At 37.7% G+C, this 23,101-nt stretch overlaps 1 protein-coding gene across 4 annotated transcripts in view; it reads right to left on the bottom strand.

Annotated features, from left to right (window-relative positions):
- The window catches only part of HMGCLL1 (3-hydroxy-3-methylglutaryl-CoA lyase like 1), an 84,620-nt gene that overhangs the window by 20,628 nt on the left and 40,891 nt on the right, over positions 1 to 23,101 (bottom strand). For all 4 annotated transcript variants that reach the window (XM_086608321.1, XM_086608319.1, XM_086608318.1 and 1 more), the window contains 2 exons: positions 17,696 to 17,759; positions 13,047 to 13,235 (listed from right to left, as the gene is read on the bottom strand). In XM_086608321.1, the coding sequence (XP_086464447.1) occupies positions 13,047 to 13,235; positions 17,696 to 17,759 (253 nt within the window). The remainder of the gene's footprint in view (positions 1 to 13,046; positions 13,236 to 17,695; positions 17,760 to 23,101) is intronic.

Here is a 23,101-nt window from a genome sequence, read left to right as displayed (position 1 = left end):
TAAAAATGGAGGGGAAGTCATTTCCATCGAGTAGAAAAATACACACGTCTAAAAGCCATTTATCTCCTTCAAGCTGAAGTACACAGAGTCACAGCCTGATTAAAGTGCAGTATTATAGGGAGAATTTCTAAAAACAAGTCAAGCAACTCTTACAAAAATAATTCGTTTTCAAAATATCATGAAAACTGAATGAGGAATTAAATCCTGAATAAAACCTGAATAAAAATCCTGTTTTTAAAGGTACGTAAAATAACTGTAACCTCATCAAACTTTTGAAATTTCTCTTTCACAATTGTTTTTAAAATTATGTTGAAATTCTGTATGTTATTTTTGTCACTGTACCATGCATCTTTTTAGTGTGCAGCACGTAAGCTCAAAACAAAGAGAAAGAGAAAGCAATAAGATAGGAATAGTAATGTAGTGATAGGACAAGGGGTAATGGCTTTAAACTGAAAGAGGGGAGATTTAGATTAGATCTAAGGAAAAAATTGTTCACTCCGAGGGTGGTGAGGCACTGGAACAGGTTGCCCAGAGAAGTTGTAGATGCCCCATCCCTGGAAGTGTTCAAGGCCAGGCTGGATGAGGCTTTAAGCAACCTTATCTAGTGGAAGGTGTCCCTGCCCATGGCAGAAGGGCTGGAACTAGATGATCTTTGAGGTCTCTTCCAACTCAAACTGTTCTATGATTCTATGGTAAGACTGTACCACAATCAATCAAGGAGACTAGCTGAAAATACAAAGCTAGATACACAGCTATTGGCATACTCATATGTTCTAGATTAGAAAGCATCTAAAACAATATATCCTAGAATCATCATCATAAGCACATTTTAATCACAGGAACAAATAAGTGGTCTAATGAACATAAACCTGCTATTAATCTAAAACATGTCTTAGATGACTATTTTTTGAATGTAGACACTGATTTTAGTGGTGTATTAAAATTCAAAATTTAATTTAAATTGGTATGTTAGCCATGTCAGTTACAAAGACCGGCCAATATTTTCCATATTCAGATCCTATGGTAAGCTGCTTAGAGCTCTGCCAATCTTTTACTAATCAAGCTGATATCCTGTGGGACAGATATCTGCCCTGAACTACAGCGCAAAACTTAGCCGAAACAAGTCCAGCTTTTCAAAACAACTTATATGCACACTTAAATGGGTCACACTAGTAAAGAGCGATGGATTCCTCAAGTTCTCATGCCCCAATGCCTTCAATCAAAGACGTGTCACGTGAGGAGTCCCACCTTAGCCATAGGGATGGATGCGGTGTGGAGATGTTTAAGGAAGACCTGTAACAACTCTGCACTGAAAACCCCAGGGATGTCGGCAGCACACTCAGAGCTGAGCAGAACCTTCAGACTGAGCTTTGGAGACATCCTCAAACAGCCACTGTGAATGACAGCAAAAATCTCTCTTTTGTGTTGTTAATACACAGGAACTTGTGCTCTTTTGTGGCTACAGATATATATATATGACCAATAAACTAAACAGTGTCAGGACTGGAACTCAGTTGTCCACTGTCTGTAACTCTGGCCACAGTCCCCGGCACAGCTTTGGCCTGAGCCAGGCAGCACCCACCGACCAATTTCTGGCACAGTCTGGGAACTAGCACCATTTAGGGATCATTCACAGCTGGCAGTCTGGATGTTCTGACCTTGTTTTGGAGGGTAAGAATTTGATTTTATGGATGTAAGCTTTTCGAATTTATTTGCCTCAGTCCTGGAGAGGCCAGGAGGTACCGAGACTGGGAACACTTTAAAAGAGTGATACAGCAACCGTAGGAGTGCAAAGTCTATTCAGACATGCAGTCTCGTATCTAAAATTAATGTGACAGCTGATGAGAGAGAAGTTGATGAAGAAACGCACGTGGTGGGAGGGGTGCTGAGAAGAGAGAATGGAATGGGCTTGCAAGGATGGAGCAGTTCTGAGATGAGCCAGTTGTGTAGGATACTTATCTATGGAAATCCCATTTCATTTGTTGTGAAAGTTGGAAGGTGTGTGAGAGACAACCAAGACACTAGAAAACCAAAAGGGACAGGTAACAGCTGTGGACAACTAGCTTGTCTTTCTGTGAATGACAGAGTGCCTATGTGATGCTGCATGAGGCACAAAAAACAACCTTCAGATCAATGAAAACTCATTTTCCAGTCATCTTGATAACCTAGATTCTGATTTTCAGGAATTGAATCAAAAACTGTTGTGAAATAACAGTTATCAGTTCAATTTTTGATTGCTATGGGCAGTCATCTCATCAGACCTACAGCCAGCCATGTAGTCTTACGTAAAAAAAAAACCCAAAATACAACCTTTTTTATGCATGAGATCCAGTTGAGGCACAACAGAAATATGCATGGGGAATTTGACACCAGTGTGCCCTCACCGTGTGTTTTATGCATGCTACAGATCAGTGACTTGGGTTTTCTAGTGCTGTATTTTCACAACTCCTAAAGTAGTAAATATTTATTTTAAATTGGGCTTAGCATTTTGAAAACTATTTTATACTAATTTGTTCTATAAACACCTGAAAACCTTTTTTGAAAAGCCTTCTCACATTTCCAGCATTTGGAAGTAATTTGTTTCTAGTCCAAAAAAATGAATGTCTGTCTCTAACAGAAAGAGCTGGATTACAGCCCAGTCCACTTCAGAACTGGATGATGCTGACTCTTAGCCATTTAAACAGTCAAGTTAAACAAGACACAGTTGGGATGATAAAAGGAGGTCTGTAAAAAGACTATTGCTCTGGCCATGTGGACTTACAACTATCAAACAATGACTAGGAAAACAGTGAAAGAAAGGAAAAAAGTTAACGTAAGTGCCAGGGAAAATATTAGGATTAGGTGAATGTAGGAGCACGGCATCTGTTCACATCATTCTCCCTTCTTGTCAGTGTGCTGCCAGCAGGATATTTACTCTGCTTAAGCACTGAAGGAGGCAAAGAATGGCAAAAAAGCATTTCAAAGGAAAACAAAGGAGAAGGGAGGTAGACACTAAGTCTGTACAGAGTACTATCCTCAAATGCGCCTATAATCTGCTGGGTTGGTACCTACCTTATATTGTATGCTATTTTGTGTGAGCCTTGTTCGCAAGCACAACTTTGCAAGCCTCTTATTAGCTGGCAAAAGGTGAAATAAGACAGAATTGTCTTCTTGTATTCTATTAATACCGATTCCTTTCCCTTTCACAAACTACAATTCCAGATACAACAACTAAAGAATGATGTAGCAGAATCTGACAAAGACTGAAGTATCATTTAAAGTATATTCTCTGAATCTGCTTATATTTGCATGGGACGTGCATTCACAAGAGGAGAAAGATGCACAGTTATGAAGAATGCCTTTTAGGTACTAGTCAACCAAATCAGCATGGTCTTAATGCATCTAAATTTAATGAATCGGAAAATGATCAATGAGGCTGAAACTGGAACATACCACTGACACTGAAGAATTAAATGTGTAAATGAACACCACTTGCAGGATGGGAAACTCAGAAATGAAAGCATTTAAGATGTGAATAGGAAAGCTACAATAAAACAGCATTCCAAGAAAAAAGCAGAAGTATGCAAGGAGGATGCAAGCACAGAAAAAAGAGAAAAGAGTACGGAATATTTGGGCCAAATTTATTCTTTCTAGAAACCCACAGCTTTAATGCTATTAGTACAGAAATTATGTTTGGCTTTAAGATAGAAAACTAAAACCACTTCAGATTTTATTTCTCTAGTTGTTGTAGTGATTTCTCCATTCATGTTCCATTTAAAGCTAGGCTGATAAATCTATATGAACTTGCAGAGATATAAAGAGAGATGCATAGATTTGCATGAGAAATTCAAGGTTTAAAAATGTTTTAAAAGCCGGTTGAGGTTTGATTGTAGGCCAAAGGGAAGTTGTGTCTACTGCTCCAAGTCGGCACTAGTGAAGGAATTTGGAGATGAGAATAATCTATAACTGATGAGGGATCTCTTTGTCTGATTGGTATCCTGAAACAGACTTAGACTTGAGGTTTGTTGGTTCAGTAACTAGGGTTGAAAGCTTCTGAAATTCAATCATCATATTAGAGGCAGCTAGAACAATGAGAATTTCTATCATTTGTTAATCATTTACAATATACTAAGTTTCATTTAAAATAAAACACAAATAACACAAAAACATACAGGCTACCTATTGGTATATGCATGTAAATACATCTTTGCCTCAGAACCTCTGGCTGCTATTTCAGTATCCAATACAAATATACTCCCTTCCCTATCCTAAAAAATTCAAAGAATAAAAATCTTGAAACAATGTCTACTGTTTAAACTGTTTTTTTTTTTTATAGTAACAGTTGTAATAATAAGAATGAGGAATTTATTTGTGAACTATCAGGCTATCAAGTTTTCCTCAAGCACAGGGAAAAAGGTCCAAAACTTTCAGCTCCTCAGAAATTGCCAGCTATGCACATCCTACAAAAAGCATCAGAAAGCAATAAAAATAGGGTTGCTACTTCTTTTGTACTGATCTGAGAAAAGAGCAGGATCATGTGCTTGCTTTCTTATTTTGCTGAAATTACAGGCAACAATGTAAAACCAGTATCTATAAAAAGGTTAAAAAAAAAAAAAAAGGAAGAAAAAAAAAGAAAGAACAAAAGAACAGAGAAAATACTGGAAAATATCTCTCAGATTTTCAGTAGGAATGCCTGTATTTTTATTTTCTTCCTATATGTTGGCCTGATTTAGTCGTTTGTGTAGTATGTTTTTTCATTTACAAAAGTAACTATCTGACTGCTTGTAGTAGCAATATTTGATAAAATGCAACTGTTTTTCCACTTTCCTAAAGCACACATCCTTTTTTCAAGTTTTCTTCACAGGAACCTTGCAGTCTGGTACCTTTTCACAATTCACCTGCCATTTTCCTTCTAACTTATCTGCTTTCAAATACAAAGTCTTATTCAATTCTGCCTTGTTAGCTTAATTTTTAAAGAATTCTACTCACTCTTTTGTTTCCTAATATCACATACTCCTTCAGCTCAAACATCTGTTTTTTTTAATTGCTAGCTTTACCTAAGTGCTATGTTGTTTCTATGAGGAAAACGGAATAAAAGGAAACAGAAGTAAAAAAGGAAGCTGGTGTTTTCTAAAGAATTTTATGTTATTGCTAACAGCTCTTTTAGTTTGCTGACAAAAAATTCAAAAGTATTGTTTACACTTTCAGACCAAGAAAATACCTGGTAAATACCTAGGATAAATTAGTTCCCAGAGAAATACAAAAGTAGAAAGCTCTAGGAAGACCCTTATTTAAAAGGACAGGCATGTCCTAATAATCTCTTGCTTTACTGAAAATTGTGTCTATTTGTATACTCTTACTTTTGATCCCAAGCTTTTTCTTTCACATGTTTTCGAATATTACACAGATTAACACTTACAAATCGTGCTAGCTATCCTGTTTCTCACAATGGAAATCTAAAATTTGAAAAGTTTAATTTCTACAAGTTAGAACAATTGCCCTTAACATGAGAATTACGGTACTGCAAATTATTCATTTAAGCAGGAAAACCTGGGACTCACAGGCCAACACTTCCACAACCCTGCTGATGAGTGCTTTCCAGCTCCAAGAAATTCCGTTTCATAACTCCATTTGTTTCCTGCCATTTAGCCAACTTTCCACTTATTACATGCCTCCATGCCTTAATATTAACTTCCAGTACAGAACACTGTAAATTGTTTTCTGAAAAATCAAAGCATATGATGGCCACTGTATATCCTTTGTCTTCTTTGGCAGTGACTGCCTCAAAGAATTCCAGCGAAATATTGAAGCATGACCAGCCCTTCCTGAATCCCGGACAGCTATTCTCGGTCAAGCTGTGTTTTCTAATGTTTCCCCATCTGAACCTTGAAATTAGTTTCTGGAGATCTCTGTTAAGTCTTCTGCAGTTTCCTAGCATATCTCTGTTAACAGCAGAGGAAAGTAAACTTGTGAGGTCTGCTGAAACCTTTCTGTTTCTATGTGTTTCTCAAAATAGGAATCCATAAAGGTATTAATGTTTTTTCAGGATCCCCAAATATGTGCATGCTTCATACGGCAAGTCTTTCCTATTCTTACATTGTGCTACATAAATTCTTCAGAGTACCAGGATGTGCAGGGGAAAGGAAACGGAGTGTTACAGAACTCAGATAATTTGATTGGACATGTATGTATTTTGGCCACTTGCCCACTCATATACCTAAGCTTTTTTAATCTCAAAATAACATTCTATACCAAACTTAAAATCGATTCAGTCTCTAAACTTCAATTTTACAATAAATTTTAAATCTAGACTTCATAAAAATAATTGGTACTTGTCCGATGATCTTCCTCTGTAGATTTTTTTCAGCATTTCACAAACTATAAGAGATGAGCCTTATTCTATTTTTATAAATAAAAAAATTAAGAAAAGTGATGTGCACAGTGACATGTCAAGTCAGGAAAAGACAAGCCAGGATGTTATGGTTCCTGCTTCCTATACCTCATTAATTTCATACAATACCTCCCCATTGGTTTAAAAAAACCTGTCTGTAATACAGTGTTGAAATTTTAACTAAACTATCATGACTATTTTTGCTCTGCTAAAAATCAGTTTAGATGTAAATTAATTTCATTGCCAGGCAGTGGGTACCCCAGGACACCGCTGATAATAAAATAAAACCCTAGTGGTATTTAATATATTATTCAAGCAAGAACTTCGGCAGCCCACTACATACAAGTTCATTTCCTCAATTACTGTATAACTCCCCAAACCCAGTATTATTTGATTTTTGTAACAACAGACAAATATGACTAGACTGCTTTCGTCAGCTAGAAAGTTCATATTCACTGTTGCATGGGGAATTCCTAGCATCAAGTCTAGCACAATGAGTACATGCAAGGCTTCACACTTTTTCATGGTTGCTTATCTGTGTTCTCTACCTTATAACACAAGTGTCAATTTAATCTACTACACTATAGCTCTGAATGGTTGTGCTTTGCATGGAATTAAAAAAGAGAGCATTACTTAAAAATACAGAATGATAAGGTGTCTTTGTTTTTCTTTCTTGATACCATCTTGAATGTTCAATTTTAGGTTGCTGATAAGTTAGTTGGGAGTTTAGAGATGAAGATGTATAAGCAAATCTATAATACTACCGATGGTCATTAGGAAGAAGTTGTTGAACTAGCAATGATGAACATAATGCACAGGAGTCAAAGGTAGATAAAGTTGGGAGACAGGACCAAAGATTTTAAAACTTTATTCAAAGTTTGTGCATACACTTTGTTCTCTGTTTTACAGGGAGAAAGTGAAGGAATTCAGTTGTTGATTAAACCTAGACTGTAGGCAGATAAAGAGTAGTCCTAAATTTTGGTCCTCCAAAATGGAGACCATTTATATCAGCACATAAATATACATGTTAATGATGAATTAATGATGCTTTGAGTTAATCCTGCTTTTTTGTTCTCTTTTAATGTCTTTGTTTTGTTACCCAGCATGCTGTGGATTTTATTGCTATTTCATACTTAGAAAATCAGAGAACCAAAAAGTTTTAGTTTTACTGTTTAATTTTTACTTATATCATGTCCTCATTGCTCTCTTCTAGTACAGCATTTTGCAACAAAGATATCATGTCCTCATCGCTCTCTTCTAGTACAGCATTTTGCAACAAAGCTTATCAAATTTTAAAATCTCTCTTAATTTAGTGGTCCATTCAAAAGATCACAGCCCAGCAACAGTTTTGCATTAACATTACGATAAAGGGGTAATTTCCACACAAATCCAGGAGAAACCTGCTAGTTTTAACTTTCTATCTCTTTGGAAGTGAACTCCAAAGAAGAAACCAGGCCACGAAGCTCACGAAAACTGAACCAAAGGAAAATGTGCTACGAGTTTTTACAACATAAAGTTTGGTAAAACTGTACTTCAAAAAATTGTCCTATTGCCTCTTGTTAAATCAAGAGATTAAACTGTGACTGTATACCTCTTTGTATGAGTAACTCAGTAAAAAGGCACAAAATCACCAACAGAAACCCTAGAACAATTTGTATGTGTCTAGTATACACGTCTTTGCCGTCTTCCCATTCGGTCCCCCACCATTGCTCTCCATATCTTCATGCTATTTTACCATTTTTTAGCACTTCTCTGTTCCATTCAGCTACTCTCACAGCTTCTAGCTGTACCTACTAGTCATTCACTGGGATAAGCCAGCATGAGCCCTGCATCCTTGTAGACATCTGCTAAAATAACCTGGACAAATCAAAGATGAAAGAACTGACTGCAGGATATAAATGTTAAGTGAATTTTCTAGCACAGAAATATTCTTACAGATTCTGTATTTATTTGGAAATTTATCATGTGAGTATATTCTTTTAGGTCAGTTAGTCACAGAAATACAAGTCTGAGAACTTGAGAATGGCACCAAAAGTAGTCTGGCACCTAAAAGAAATGTTTAAGTTCTGTCAGACACAGACATCAATCCTCAGGCTGATTTCTGGACTTTTTTTTTGACCTAACAGAGTTCCCAGTGCAGAACTGTTAGGGTTTTGTGTACACCCAGACACCAGGAAACGCTTTCTGGATTTAACTGAGCAGCAATATCTCGCTTCTCTGCAAGATAGCCTGCCGCTGAGCTCCAGAATCAAAGCGCATGAGATCTGCTCACTCTCACAACTGCCGTACCTCCCAGCTCACCGCTCCGCTACCTGCCACCCAGAGTCACCCTGAAAGCTCAAGATATTGGTTTCTAGGCCTTTGTCTAAAGACTTGACTGTGTGGAGCAGCGGGCTGGCCTCTCACCACCATCTAAGGGGACTTGGGAGACTCCTGCCACTACAAGAAAGCTCAACAGCCACCAACAGCAAACTCTGTATTTGAAAAAACAAAAAGACAAGCTAGGTACTTACATCTAGGAGCTGGTTTTAGGTGGAAAATTCATCTCACCTAAGGCTTCACATGTAAGCTTACGTGAATCATGGAGGAGGGAATTTTAAATATAGTCTTTTTTCAGTTGCTTAACTTAGGCTCTACCATTTCAGGCTGCTGGCTGTTGTGAACTCTATTCCTGTAACACAATTGATCCTTGTGAATTAATAAACCATGAGATTCAGCATCTACATTCAGAGTCCTCTCCTGGTTCCGGCACTTAAAACTTTGCCATATCAACACCGAGCACCTTTGTGTGAACCTAGTCCTTACTATGTAAGTAAACTGGATCCACAAAAACATGCAAGTTAGTCTCTCCAGCATGCATCAAAGGGGCTAGAATCTATTCAATTAAGTGATGAAGGGAAGAGGTCAGCAGTCAGCCATTTCTATTTGGATTAAAAAAAAAAAAGTTTATTTAATCTTTAAAATTCAAGGATCTTAAAGACATAAATGAAATATTATTAAATATTTTAAACTCTCTGTAAGGGGATATATTATAATGTTTGTAACAAAAACCTGTATTCACAAATCTGACTTTTGCGGTCTGAACCTTGAAAGTTTAATTAGAGGTTTGCTAAATTCTGTTTCTGGTATTAAAGTGTGGATTTTATTTCAAAACTCCTGTTTTCTGGAAAAAGAAAGCACTAATAAAAAGTAATTTCATTTGGCAAATCATCAATCTCATTCATCTCATTGTGTCCAATAAAGTGGAAATGATTACACAAGGTGGTAAAAATCCTTGCTCCCTGTAAGTCCTTAGAGTTTTATGCTTGTTTTCTCTAAGTTAAGATTTAATCCCAGTAGTGTAGGGATCAGTTTATATGAATGAATTACAATAGTGATTTGGATTTGATAAAGTTCTATGGGATTACCATGCGATTGTTTCATTCATTGAGGTATCATTGCCGGCCAAAACTCCTCTTTGCCTCTTAGTATGTTCTTTCTCATGTTTGGATATGCGCTATGAAAACAAAGCTATTTCTGGCAGCTACACACGCTACACAAGAAAAGAATTCTGTATCACTGTCATTAAAAAACGTCCCCTTTCTTACCTGTTCTATATGCACTACGAGAGTCAGTTGTCAAGGTAAATCAAATCTCCACAGATCAATGGTCTACCTTATTGGGGCCTCTAGCACAGAATTCTCCTAAACCATCTTTTTACCCTTCCTTGGAGGTCTGTAACAATTTCCTATAAATGTTTTACTACTTCTTTTAGGTACATTTTGCGTTTGTCACATTAGTGAACCCACATATGTAATTTTACTCAAAATACCACAACCTCTAACTAGATTGCCACATCACTGCCCATCTTCTGAATTTGTCTCTTTGGTAAATTATAGACTCTAATATTTTTATATTAAACCATTTAACTGAGAACCAGTCATGTTTCTCCTTTAAATGTTTACTGTTTTGTTCCAAAGCATCATTTCATGTTCCTCAAATTTTTACACAGACGCTCTTCATAAAAGAGAGTGAATTACCTTTCTCTAGGAAATGCTTTCTATCTAGGGTATTCACTTCAACAACTTAAAAAATTACTTACCCTTTAAAAGTTGGCTAATCTCTCTCCCATCTTTCACTACCTATCCTTTTGCTAAAACAACACACATAAAACCGAATACTAAAATTACAAGACTACTTCCCTGCTAATTTCTTATACAGATACAGCCTGTCAGTTCTAGATGACTTTGGATCAGCCCCAAACAAAAGAAAATATTCTGGGTAGTATAATCCTGCATGGAACAATGTGATCTGTATAAAAAATCACTTACTGAATCACCAGCACCTCTTTCCACTCCTATGAGATCTCCCATCGAAGCAACGCCTGAATTAGTGCAGAGTGATTTGTGGCTTTCCAGCTGTCATTCATTAATTCTTAGGAAATACAATATACAATACAATAGTACTCGGCCTGAGGTCGTAGTCTGGAATGCCTTAGGAAAAGTGTAATTTGCCTGCTGAATGTTCTTTAAAATGCTTTTCAAACGAGAACCGTAGCCCATTATTTCTATAAGCCCTCAAACACATTTCACTCCTGATGAAATATTGTGTCGGTCGCATGGCCCCATAAAGGAGGAAGGGTGAGGAACTGTGTCTGTGGGGAGTCTGGTCTATGAAAAGAAGGGCTGAGTTGAAGACAAGGGGTTTAACTCCAGTACTTTGCCATCCCGTGTATCTTTGGCAGAGAGGAAAGCACCGATGAGCCTGACAGCGGGGGCTAGAAGTGACCCGGGCACTCTGATCTGCTGGCTTTGGCACTTTACCACCTGGTTGACCTGTAAAAGCTGTCCTGTTTTAGGAAGAATATTGCTTAGCTGTAATTCACCGCTATCTGCCTCATTTCTTTGATCAGGAGAGGATGCTGTGACCTGCGGGCCCGGTTTGAGGATCCAAGTGCCTGGGAACCTGCCTTTGGAGTGAGCCAAGGAGCTGCTTCCACAAAGCCAGTCAGAGAGACTGTGTAATGCCTGCTTTATCAAGGACTTTTGGCAAAATCCATGACAAGCTCAGCTCAGCCAAAAACACCGCACCTTTAGACATGCACTGCAGCGGGACATGAGCACAGTGGGAAGTTTTCTGGTGGGTCTCGGGCACCCAGGGCTTCCCAGAAATCCGAGAAGGCTGCACAGGGATTATTTTTTTAGGTCTATTGCTCTCTTGAATTTACATGTTAATTAGCCTGAACCACACATTAGGCACCTAAGAGCTTTTTTCCCCTTTAACTCTTACACAGTTGATTTAAGCAGTAAATAAAAAGTAGGAGTGGGAGGTAAACCTGAAACAAGAATCACTTACAACAACTACTGGGGTTAACAAAGCATAGCCATCCTTCAGTGTTTAGTAGGTACCATGACAGCAATTACTTTAAGGAAGGATTTGAAAAACAACACTTGAAGTATTTTTATGGCGAACTCCTCCCATGCTCAGGGGTTTTCATGCTTTTAGCTTTTACATCTGCAACTGAAGCTAACTGTGAAATTAGCAATTTATCTATCCCATGGTACATACGCACACATTTGCAAGAGTGTAAGAGAGTAAGGGTCAATAGCGAGCACTGTGAGTAAAAGTTAGAACCTTTTTTACCAGATTTTGTCATTCACTATTTAATCAAATACCTGCAGAGATTCCCATATTGAAACATTTCCCTGTTTCTTCTGGTTGCTTATATCACTAATACTGTTAACGCACTGCTGTAATCTCTAAACAACATAATATGAGCCCTGCCAAAAAAACAAGTCAGGACAAAGGAAAGTTGAGCTTAAAAATGGCCAACTGAATTGCAAGGAAGCAGAAGATGCCATTAAGTATAAAATAGAATAATAAAGGCCTATGATTTGTAAACAGCTTTTGATTCTGTAACATTTAATAAAACTAGGTGTATTTAGGACGTAAGTACACATTAAGATATTTTTCAAAATTATACCTTTGCAAAAAATACATTAGAACTTGTAATCTCTTTCTTGTATTGTATCCTATTCTTATAATATGTAAACACAAAAGGCAAAATATCTCCTCTGTAAAGGAACTATTTCTGATTATTTAGCCACAGATATGAAAAAAGATTAAATAGAATATAAAGTTGTTGATAATCTGATTTGGAAGGTATAAGTGATAAACAAAAAAGCATACTGAAGGCATATTAACAGTGATAAAATTATCTAGACCAATCTGTGTACATAATTACCAATAATTTAGATTTATCCATCTGAAATCAAGATGTAGTTATGCATTATTCTCTTTTATATTTAGACACATCTGTAAAATAGAAATTTTACTTTAGTGAACAATGAATATATAGATGTTCCTAAGAAAAGCAGAATCTGAGACAGCAGAAAAAAATTGTATTTTATCTCCCTCATTCATCAAAAATCAATGGAATATAATAATCACCACCATTTCTTAGTGATTTTGTGTAGAATTGAAGGTAATAAGTAGATAAGAACTGAAATTTTCTTGCAAAAGCAACAACAGTACTAGCTGCAGACAACCCAATGCGTGATCAATACTTTCTGAAAGTTTAGTGAGTGCCTCTTTCCTTCTCTAGTAACTACTTTAAAGGTGGGATTTTTTAAAATTGTGCATTTGAATTAAACTAGGAGTACTACTGTCATATCTATAAAATGAGAATCTGAGTTACCTGTATGGCGGTGAGGATATTGGCTAATGCCTGGCCATACGTGTCATGACAGTGAACAGCAAGAGCACTCAGAGGAATTTCTTTCATAACAGCTTCCAACATTCTCTTCATACTTCCAGGAGTCCCCACACCAATTGTGTCCCCCAGAGAGATTTCATAACAGCCCATACTGTACAGCCGTTTAGACACCTGATTAGAAACAGAGAAACATGAAAAGGTCAAGATGAGAGAATATAAAATAGGGTCAAGAACGCACATTAAAAAGGACACACTTCTGTAGAGGTTTCAGGTTTTGACCCATGGAGGTGGACCTATGTATCAGAAACCCTTTATTCAGTCTTGAAAATTGTCACCCAAGAAGAACGTCCCATAGATCCTCTTTTTTTAAATTTATACTTGTGCTTCCGTACATGGAATAACCAACCAAGCCAAATCCATCAAAAACTTGCTTTTTCACTCTCCCACAGAGTCCAAACAAGCAAGATCTTGCACTATGAATTAAGTTTCTGTCAAGCCCTTTCCCAACGTGTTCCTCTCTCTGGGGATTTCCCAGCTGTTTGGTTTTCTCCATGTACTTTTCAGCTTACAAGTTGTGCAGGGTAAAGACCTGGCCTTTTGTTTGCTTATTACACAGAGCCAAGCACATGGCTAAAATAAGACAATAAAAAAAATCCTGATTTTGCTTTCTATTGGCACTGAAAACATCAATGAAAACTGAAGTTTTAACATGATGTAGTTCATTAATTTTTCTTGCTTTTCATGAAATCAAACATTACAATATTAGCAAAGCAAAACTGTAACTTAATTAACATTCTAGTCTTTAAGATTTAAATTTTTTCTTAATACCAAACAAAACCCCATACAAATATTTTTCAATTAAGTAAGTAGAGCCCTAAGTGTTTCTGGAATTATGTCTTTGAGGAGTTCTTTGTATGAGTAAGAGACTTGAGGTCTGGCTTCATAATGTTTGTATAGAGACATATGCTTGGAAGCACAAAATTATGTTTGCACGAAAAATATTGCTTTAGAAATTGAATGTAGCATCTTTCCATCTTAGTTTTGTTGAATTTATTTGGAAAAGGTTTCACCTTATTTTCAGTTGCTGAGTATGTTTGTCTCCTTTAGCATTACCCACTGTGTATCAGCGATCCCGAAAGGCCACTCCACTGGAACGGAATCCCAATCTGGAAATTAACTGTTTAGAAATGAAAAAAATATGACCCTTTTCCAAGACATCTTCAGTTGCACTGCACTCTGCTGTTAAAGCAATTCTAGGACTTCATCAGTGGGATTGCTGTTAATGTCTGAGGAAGCTGACAAAGTGCTGCACCAGCAGTCTCGGAAGTGCTGGATTAATATTGCTGTTTGCCTAATTCAAAGAACAGCTGAAAAAGAACTTCAAGTAGTTAGAATCATTCTGCTTAAAGCTCGAAGTGCTATGACTATTGCAAAGGTAGTAAAACCCTTCGTGCTTTAAAGTCAAAGAGCCTCTGGTTCCCATCAACCTAAGTTCAACATACGCTTTACGAAAAGGACATACACCAGATTGCAAAAAGGATTCTATCCTGCAGCATATTTTTATATCATGAACACAGGGCAGGTGTTTTAACCAGACTACTGTTGCAAGAAGAAAAAAAAATCATCTGCAGTTAGTGGCAGATTACCTCTAGTTAATCCCTGAACTTCAGTTTTCGTTTAAGATCAGGGTAAATGAAGCAGATTGCATTTTTTTCTCATGTTCTTTTTCATTTATGATTCAAAGTTTTTCTAGATGAGCATTTTAGTGATGGTGAAGAGACTATATAAAGTGCTAGAAATCATGTTGCTTTCACTTCTTTCCCATACTCAGGTCTTTCAGCTTCTGAAAATAAAGTTCTGAAAGATGAAAGGAGAGAGGGGGAAACTCTAGCAAGCTGAGCATCATCACTGACTTGTCATGATCTAACCTTAAACTGACCCTTAAAAAGAGATCTACATTTAATTTCAAGAAGAATGTGCATGCTTGGAAGTGGAACGAGATTTTTTCATACTGGATTTTCTGTCCTACCACAGTAGGAGGCAGCCCATTAGTTATAGTTTTGTAGGTTTTCAATGTGAATTTTTGGGAGGAGGGCGGGGGAGAAGAGAACACACTGTTTTGTCAGTGTAATCAGAATGTGATTACGAGGTTGCAGCTTTGTTGATTGAACAGGGTTGTGTTCTGCACCACTGAGCAGTTTTACTATGTATGAGTCTTGTGCTACTCCCCTTGGGAGTGTTGCCGTGACACCAAGCATTGATCAAAACGGGAGCTGGTGACCCAACACTGCAACCCCTTAGGCATGTGAACAATCCAACGGCTGGAAATAATGCCTAAAACTATACTTTTAAACTGAATGCAAAAGGTCAAAATCATGTTACAGATGATTGTAAGCAAATAACAACATAAAAACCACTGCCAGTCCTCTTGCTGTACGGGAAACTTTGTGACAATCCAATAGTATTTAAAGAGTAACAGACACATTTTCTGTAGCCTCATCAGCCTGTGTGCTTGATAATACTTACATGAATTCACTATTCCAGGTTAAAAGGAAGCTAAGGAGAGAAAGAAGCAGGCAGAAACATGAACACAGCCAAGAATATGACTGGAAGACAATGGATAACACAACTGGCTTCAGGGATGTTATACAGTGCTTCCAACAACTGTCAAGCCTTCTTTGCCTAAGGTTGAAATTCACAAACCACAGGATGATAAATGGTTAAACAGTATCTCCATTTCAAGAAAGAGCAGAGTGATCAAAAAGGACTATGCAGTTCATTTTAATAGATCAGAAACGTGGGGGTTTTTTTAATAAAGAACCAGATGGATGTACCAGATGGATTCTAGAAGTCTGAAGGCATCTGAAGTTTGCGCTCACTAGATAACGATGTGTACAACAGTTTTGTACCTAGTAAGCCAGAAATACATGCAGTCTGGTTAACCAGTCACCTCTCCTAATTGGTTTTGCTTCAGTTAAAAAGTATTTTGTTTAAAAACAAAACAAATTGGTCACTGTCATTAACTGCAAAAGAAACAGCCTAAATCTTTCAATCATAGCTCTGATTGTCACAGTCAAGGGAGTCACACGCTCCCATCCTGAGAAAGATGATGACCAAAGAGGCAGCTCTCTGAAAGGGCTTAGCAACGCGGCCAGTAACTTTCATAATTCTGATTCAGCAAAGGATGACTGCATGTGTTTATGTAAAATCCATTAACAGCTAATCAGATGCTTCTATATAAAGACCAGCGCTCGCTGAATCAGGGCCTCGATAACGTTAATGAGGCAGCTTTTATTCTTAAACACATACACAATGGTGTACAGGTACACAAGATGACACTTATCAGGATGAAGACAGAAGATAAAATATCTGCGTGAGTAAAAGTTTGCAGGTTTGGAACATGAAGTAGCACTCCCACCAGCAAACTGAAAAGGAGCTCTTCTGCACAAGGAGAGTGGTTAAAAACCAAGCAACACATGGAAAGAAGCCTGTAGGGGAACACGAGATTGCAGTAAGCAATTTACCAACAGCACAGCTGAATCTGTCATCGCTGCTCTAACCAAAGCTGTGTCACTTCTAACTTTCACTTCATATTAAACCAAATTAATTTAGAAATACTGAGTACCTTCCAATTTAGCTATTTTTTTCAGAGAGCGCAAGTATATGTGGCTGCTGTGGGAGAAGTATTATCACAAGTTCCATCTGGAACGTATACTAGAAGAAGATGCAGGACAACAGGACCTGAAAGCCACACACGCAGAACACAGTATTATGTCAGATAAATGTTGACTGGCTGCTAGAGCTACAAAGTAAAAAAAAAAAAGTGGTTTGGAGATTCTGCTAGATCACCAAAAGTAGGTGATTAAGTGTAATAGAGAAGACAAGTCTTTCTCCAGGAGGAAGGCCAGCGTGTTCTGCCTTGCGCCTCTCGAATTCTCTCCATTTTCTTCTCTATCAGCCCTTTCAGCTTTCATGGCCCTGTCTTCCTGCAAAATTTAACACTTGTGTTTCACTCATCTCTTTCTCTGCTGGGAAAAAAGGTTGGTCTAAGACATCGTCTTTCTTCTCCTTTATCCTGAATGGGAAAAGAGGGCAGGGAGGAAGGTACAACTTATTCCACCAGAGCAGCAGAGCGAGTTAAGGAGTAGGAAGTCATGTTGGGGATGAGTTTTGGTTCGTGTGTCAATCATACAACACTCACTCAGGAGCAGTTGTCGCAGTGGCTCTTGCGGCTGAAAGCGCAGTATGCTTATGCCAGCATAAAACGGATTTAAAAGCAGATACCCTTTGCAAGAGGTTCTGCTGGAAATCATCTCATACAACATGGTCCATGGCATATGTGCTGGAGTCTATTTCCTTACGCATTTCCTTACCTTCTTGTTGGAGGAAATAGCACATAATATTTTTCCTCATGACTGATAACAATCAAAACATACTATTTTTCTTAAATTTGACTGCATATGGTTGAGTGTAGACATGCATCCAGTTAGTATTGGCTATGTTTTGTGTTTGTTTTCTTTAAATTTCACCCATTAAATATCTTTTTAGGATTAAGTAGAGAACATTACTTATAGACATTTTCAAATGTACTTTTGATTCATTAAAAAGAGAAGCCAGAAGTTCACTCTTACTTCTGCCACTTTAGCTGGTATGATGTTTCCTTCATACGGACATCCCAAAGCACATGACACATACCTACAATAAAAAGAACACACAGAGATACTTCTGGTTTATATATGCATATCTGTATCCATCCATGTTACATTAAAAAAAAAGGTTAAACATAATTCTGAATATTTAAGGCATTCAATGTAGACTAAATAGTTGAATGAAAGGTTAAAATTACATCAGATGAAAACAGCAGGTTTATCAATTTTATTTTTAAATCACAGAACAGGTATTTATAGCTTTACTTACGCTCAATGTATTTCACAAGTTGTAAAGGAGTGGCAACGCAGCCAAGCTAACGTTGCTGCAGTAGATTTCAATTTTTCTTGGTATCTCCTTCTGAAGTCACAATAGCCAGCTCAAGTTTTGCCCTGCCTGGCCCACACAAGGTATTCAGAGGAAGATACCATTTCCTTCCTTGTGCCAGCTACCTAGATCATAGAGAGCAACACATGGACATAGGCAACTTCTAACACCCCCCCCAACCCTACATCTCATAAGTGATTAAAATTGTGGTGAATGGAGCAGCTTTCACCCTCTGTGCCTGTACTGGCATTTCTGTCCCTGTGCCTCAGAAGAATTATAGTTCCATTGCAAGCTGTAGTTTAGGTGTGTCTTGGGACAAGAAGAAACTGAGAAGCCAGACTGTGTCTCTCAGCAGCTATTGGCTTCACAAAGCACAAAAACTGAAAGCCACAACCGAGCCTCCATTGTTCAGTCTTAATGCTGTGCTAGCATAGAATTTGGTTTAAATTTCTTTTTTCTAATGATGATTAAGAGCCATGAAATTCCAATTAAACTTCTAATTGTTTATCTTAAATTGATTAGGAATAGGATTAAACTAACCAGAAACAGCCATTCAAAATCAAAGTAAGTGTGGCTGTAGAGGGATTTACAATAGATTCAGTGGCATGCAGAGCCCCAGTCCCAGTGGGAGGTTGCTCAACTGCTTAATAGGAGAACAAGAGCCTTCCTCGATCCCCCATCATTCCCCTTCCCTCAACACTGAAGGACATAATGTAAAATTATACACTGTATAATGCAAACAGGATTGAACAGATGCCAGTGTGTATGTAGTCAAGGTCCGTAGGGTACAGGATGTATTGTTTCTTTGCAGTTGAAGGGGAAACTGATTGATAGAATGTGAAATCGGGATGCGAAAACAAATCGTGAAAAAAATGTCAACATTTTAATGCATAGAACAAATTCCATCCCTTACATGAAGGTACAGTGTTGGCACACTGGAAGTAGCAGTAAGAATGAAGCAAACATTGAACCTAAAAGGAACTTGATTAACCCTGACAAAGAAATGGAAATGAATTTTGTTTCCACAAAAGTGCTTGGGTCCATTACATCCTGCTCATAATTTTAGTCCAGATGCCTACTAGGCATGATTTCAATTATCTGTATGTCATTATGAAAACCAGGTTTTTGAAACTTGGCCATAGACTTCATTAAATATCACCTCCAATTTAGATGTCACTGTTTAAGTTTCAAAATTCTAAACTTCCTTATCTACATTAAAGATAAAAAAAGAGTAGCTACTGTTAACAGTTAAACACTGCTCTGCTTTTCAATGACGCATAACTCAGAAACAATTCAGGACAGTGTCCTTAATTTTTTTTATGTGTACACATTTTTTCAAATGAAACCAAGCATGAAAAATCTGAGACTCAAACGACTGCTTTTTACAAAATACTTCAGTGTCTAGAGCTAGTGAATATACAGACTTTTGCTGAAACTATTTTGCAACATCAGCCACAGCACTTGTTATGACACGAGCAAGAACAATACTAAATACAAAGTAAATCAAAACATACAGTAGTATGTGCACACGCTCCCTTTAATTATATATATCTTTACATGTTCCTCACGGCAACATATATTTGATCCAGAGACGTGCATTTGGTAGCGATAATGTGGCATGAATTACATCTGGAATTAAGTAGGGCAAACAAAAGTGAAAGCAGGCCAAAAGGTACTGAGAGAACAAGGGAATACTCCCTGTGGTTCACACCAGCAAGCAGAAACTCGCCTGGGCTCACATAATTCAGCTGGGCCTGCTGGGGTATGAAAGTATGTGGTGACCTGAGGAATCTGCCTACTACAATGTACAAATCTGTTTGAGATTATGAACTCTCTGCCTGCTTACACCACTGCAACTAGACTGACATTTTAAACAGGAAAATATGATAGAAATAATCTATCTGTGCATCTGATACTCTGTATTAAACTGGAGAAAATAGAGATTACTGAAAGAATTTGACAGCTAAAGAACTTCCTACCAGAGACAGAACAAATTCCTGTGGAGAATGAAAGAACCTTTTTTCAGTAGAGTTCATCAAGTATGAGCATGGCATATATCTATATATAAACATATATAGATATATAATATTTTCATTTAATGAATTAGCATAAAAAGTAGAGATGTGGTGAAAATGTTAAATTTCTTGGCACTGTCAATAAAAAAAAAAAAAAGGACTGGGATTCCATGCAAAAAGGATAGGAACAATAGAAATGGGACTAAGTTGACAAATAAAATGAAATGCAATGACAAAGAAAGTGAAATGCTTAATATGAGGCTGTAAAAGAGTAAAACACACTCCAAATGTATCAGGATAAGCATATTAAACAGAGGACATAAAATATGAATTCTCTTTGACAAGGTCTTGCTATATTCCTATTGGAAATAAGAGAAACAATTTGAGTCACCTGTAGAAAAAGCAATGCAAGCTGGAACAGATGCAGGCAAGGGCTGGGCACAGCTAGCAGGCACAGAGAACCTAGCACATGAAAGGAGAAAATACACATGTCTATGTGAAAGAGGGAAGATAATTGTGTGTCTGGTCTGAGCATTTGCCAAGACATCTAGACTTAAGGCAGCGCTGGGTGGGATGCTTTGTAATTGCATTTGTGTGGTTCCAAATTAGTAAGCTAAGGTGAGAGGAAATAGGTTTCAACAGGAATGTAGATCTGTTATCTACAGATACCTTTGGCTTTTATGTTTTCTTTTTTGTGCATGAAATAGCCCACAAGGCAATGAAAGCACAAGAGAATCCAGCCAAAGCAGAGGCCCAAGACCTCCATCCACACCCTTCCAAAATGGGAGACAATTTTGAAGAACATGCTGAAGAACTGCTTAGAAAAAAGAAAATTAACAAGACAGAGCCACAGAAAGCAATGGAAGACACAAGTTTAAAGAAGAGTCTGGTCAACTGCAGCAAACACTACTGACAAGTCAAGAAGAATGAGGATAGACTACTGTTTCTGAGATCTTGTCATCAGGGAGTTTGGTGAGAGCTGTTGCAGTTGCAAACAAGGAACAGAAGCCAAAGTGTAGGAGTTCTAGGAGGGAATCACAGAAGAGGGTCTCCAGACAGTAATTATAAACAGCGCCTTCAATGAGCTTAGGAATGAAGAAGAGATAGGCGATGAGATATGATATGGAGAACCAAGTGGGGTCAAAGGCGCAATTTTTAAGAGGCAAATGCTTGCTTATATTGCAGTGGAAATGAGCCAGAGGACAGTGAGAGGTTAAGAAAGAGAGTAAGGGAGGGAAGAAACAAGAGGAAGAGCAGAATATGGTTCACTGGGGCAAGTGGAAGGAGTACAGATGGAAAGTAGACAAGAAACTGCTGCTTCTCTGACAGTGGAGGAGAAAGAAAGGATTAGGAGAGGGGAGGAAGAAGACAGTGACAGAAGGAAGAGCACACCGTATCTATTTTTCCTTAGGAGAAAAAGCAATGAGTTACAGAGGCAACTGGGATTTAATTTGGGGATTCAATTAAGTTGGACAACACAGCTGTTTCCAAAAAAGATGGCAGGACTGGAAGAAAAAAAGACTGTAATGAAAAAGACTGTCTCGGTCTCAGGATATGCACCAGAGACAGTCCACAGTATGAGAGCAGAAGGAAGCGTCTGGGAGTTCACAAAGCAGACCCTGCAATAGAAGTGTTTAATTCTAAGAATGTGCTTAAATCTTTGCTGAATCAAGGCCAGACATTTTAGTAGCTTGAATACATCTTTAGCATGCAATCAAGAAAAGAGCTCATGCAACCAGAGGTGGAAAGAAGGACCTGCAATAAGTCAATGTATCTATACAGCTGCGTTAGGAACACACAGGTAGATGCTGTTTTGCTTACTCAGGTTCTGTGAAATCAGAATTCTTCCCTTTAATAAAAAGTGATAAAAAGAAGTTCTCTACTTGCTTCACCTGGCAGTTTACCCAGTCTCTTGTCTGTTCTACAGATTTCGCTGCAGGTATCATTTTGTCTTCTCCTAAATTGTTTTCTATGCATATAGGAACAATTTAAAAAAATAAACTCCAACAACTTTACTGTGTAATATTTTGGACAAAAATGCTGAACAGCCTCTGGGGATGGGGAGGGAGAAGGAAGAGGAAGAGAGTTTTCAATTTCTTCCAGTAAGCCAAAACCAAAAAGCAATGTTCCACAAATGGTATAGACAGTATAAGGTCCTCGCAATCGAGGTCACCAGGAATGGTGATAATCACCACGCCACTCCAATGACAGTGAAGTGCAAGATATGAAACCACAAACAGGGTAAGTGAGCAAACTTTTCACAACCAAAGTGTTTTAAAAGGAAAATGAATCCAAGCAGAAACTGAACTCCATGTTGTAATCAGCCCTTTGTCAGCTTGTTTCAGCAAGAGTTCCAGAGCCAGATCCACAGCTGCTACCACAGCTGGAAGCACAGAGCCTCCTGAGAAGCCAGTTGCAGACTCAGATGCTGCTGTTTCCTGTTTATTATTATAGTGTAAGTTCACATATAATTTACCATGTTTGCTGCAGATGTATTTATTTTTACTGGATGTTCGTGCTAAAATGTATATATGCCTATCATTTGGTGAATTCGTAATATTAAGGTTGATATATTCTGTCTCTTTGCAGAGGAAGCCATTTGTTAAAAACATGCAATCTTTACTGTAAGGAGAGGGGAAATACAAAGAAGAGGAGAGGGAAAAGAGATTCTTCCAGAAACAGAATCTCCAAGCCAAGCTCAAAATGTGTAAATAAGGCCAGGAATTTTTTTTCCACATTTGATTTAAAAAGAAAAAGAAACAACCTCTCCATGTATTTAGTGCCCAGTTGCAAGTAATACATATGCTATTCAAAGTGAACCCTCTAGTAATAATATTTGTAATTATCTTCAGAATGCCCAGAAAACACATTTAAATTGTGAACTATGTTCTAGAAAATAAATCCTTCTCTAAAAACAGAACAAAACTGTTACTATAATGAGGGGCCACTTAACCACCTAACTCTTAATAACTATATAAAATCATCCATGGAACAATCAGTAACACACCAGCAAACCAGTTGCATTGTTACCTTATAATTTCACGCTAA

Source organism: Tauraco erythrolophus, chromosome 2, assembly GCF_009769465.1.
Source record: "Tauraco erythrolophus isolate bTauEry1 chromosome 2, bTauEry1.pri, whole genome shotgun sequence".
NCBI classification, from domain to species: Eukaryota; Metazoa; Chordata; class Aves; order Musophagiformes; family Musophagidae; genus Tauraco; species Tauraco erythrolophus.
The sequence above is the reverse complement of the archived record's forward strand: the minus strand, read 5'-3'. Positions and strand labels throughout refer to the sequence as shown.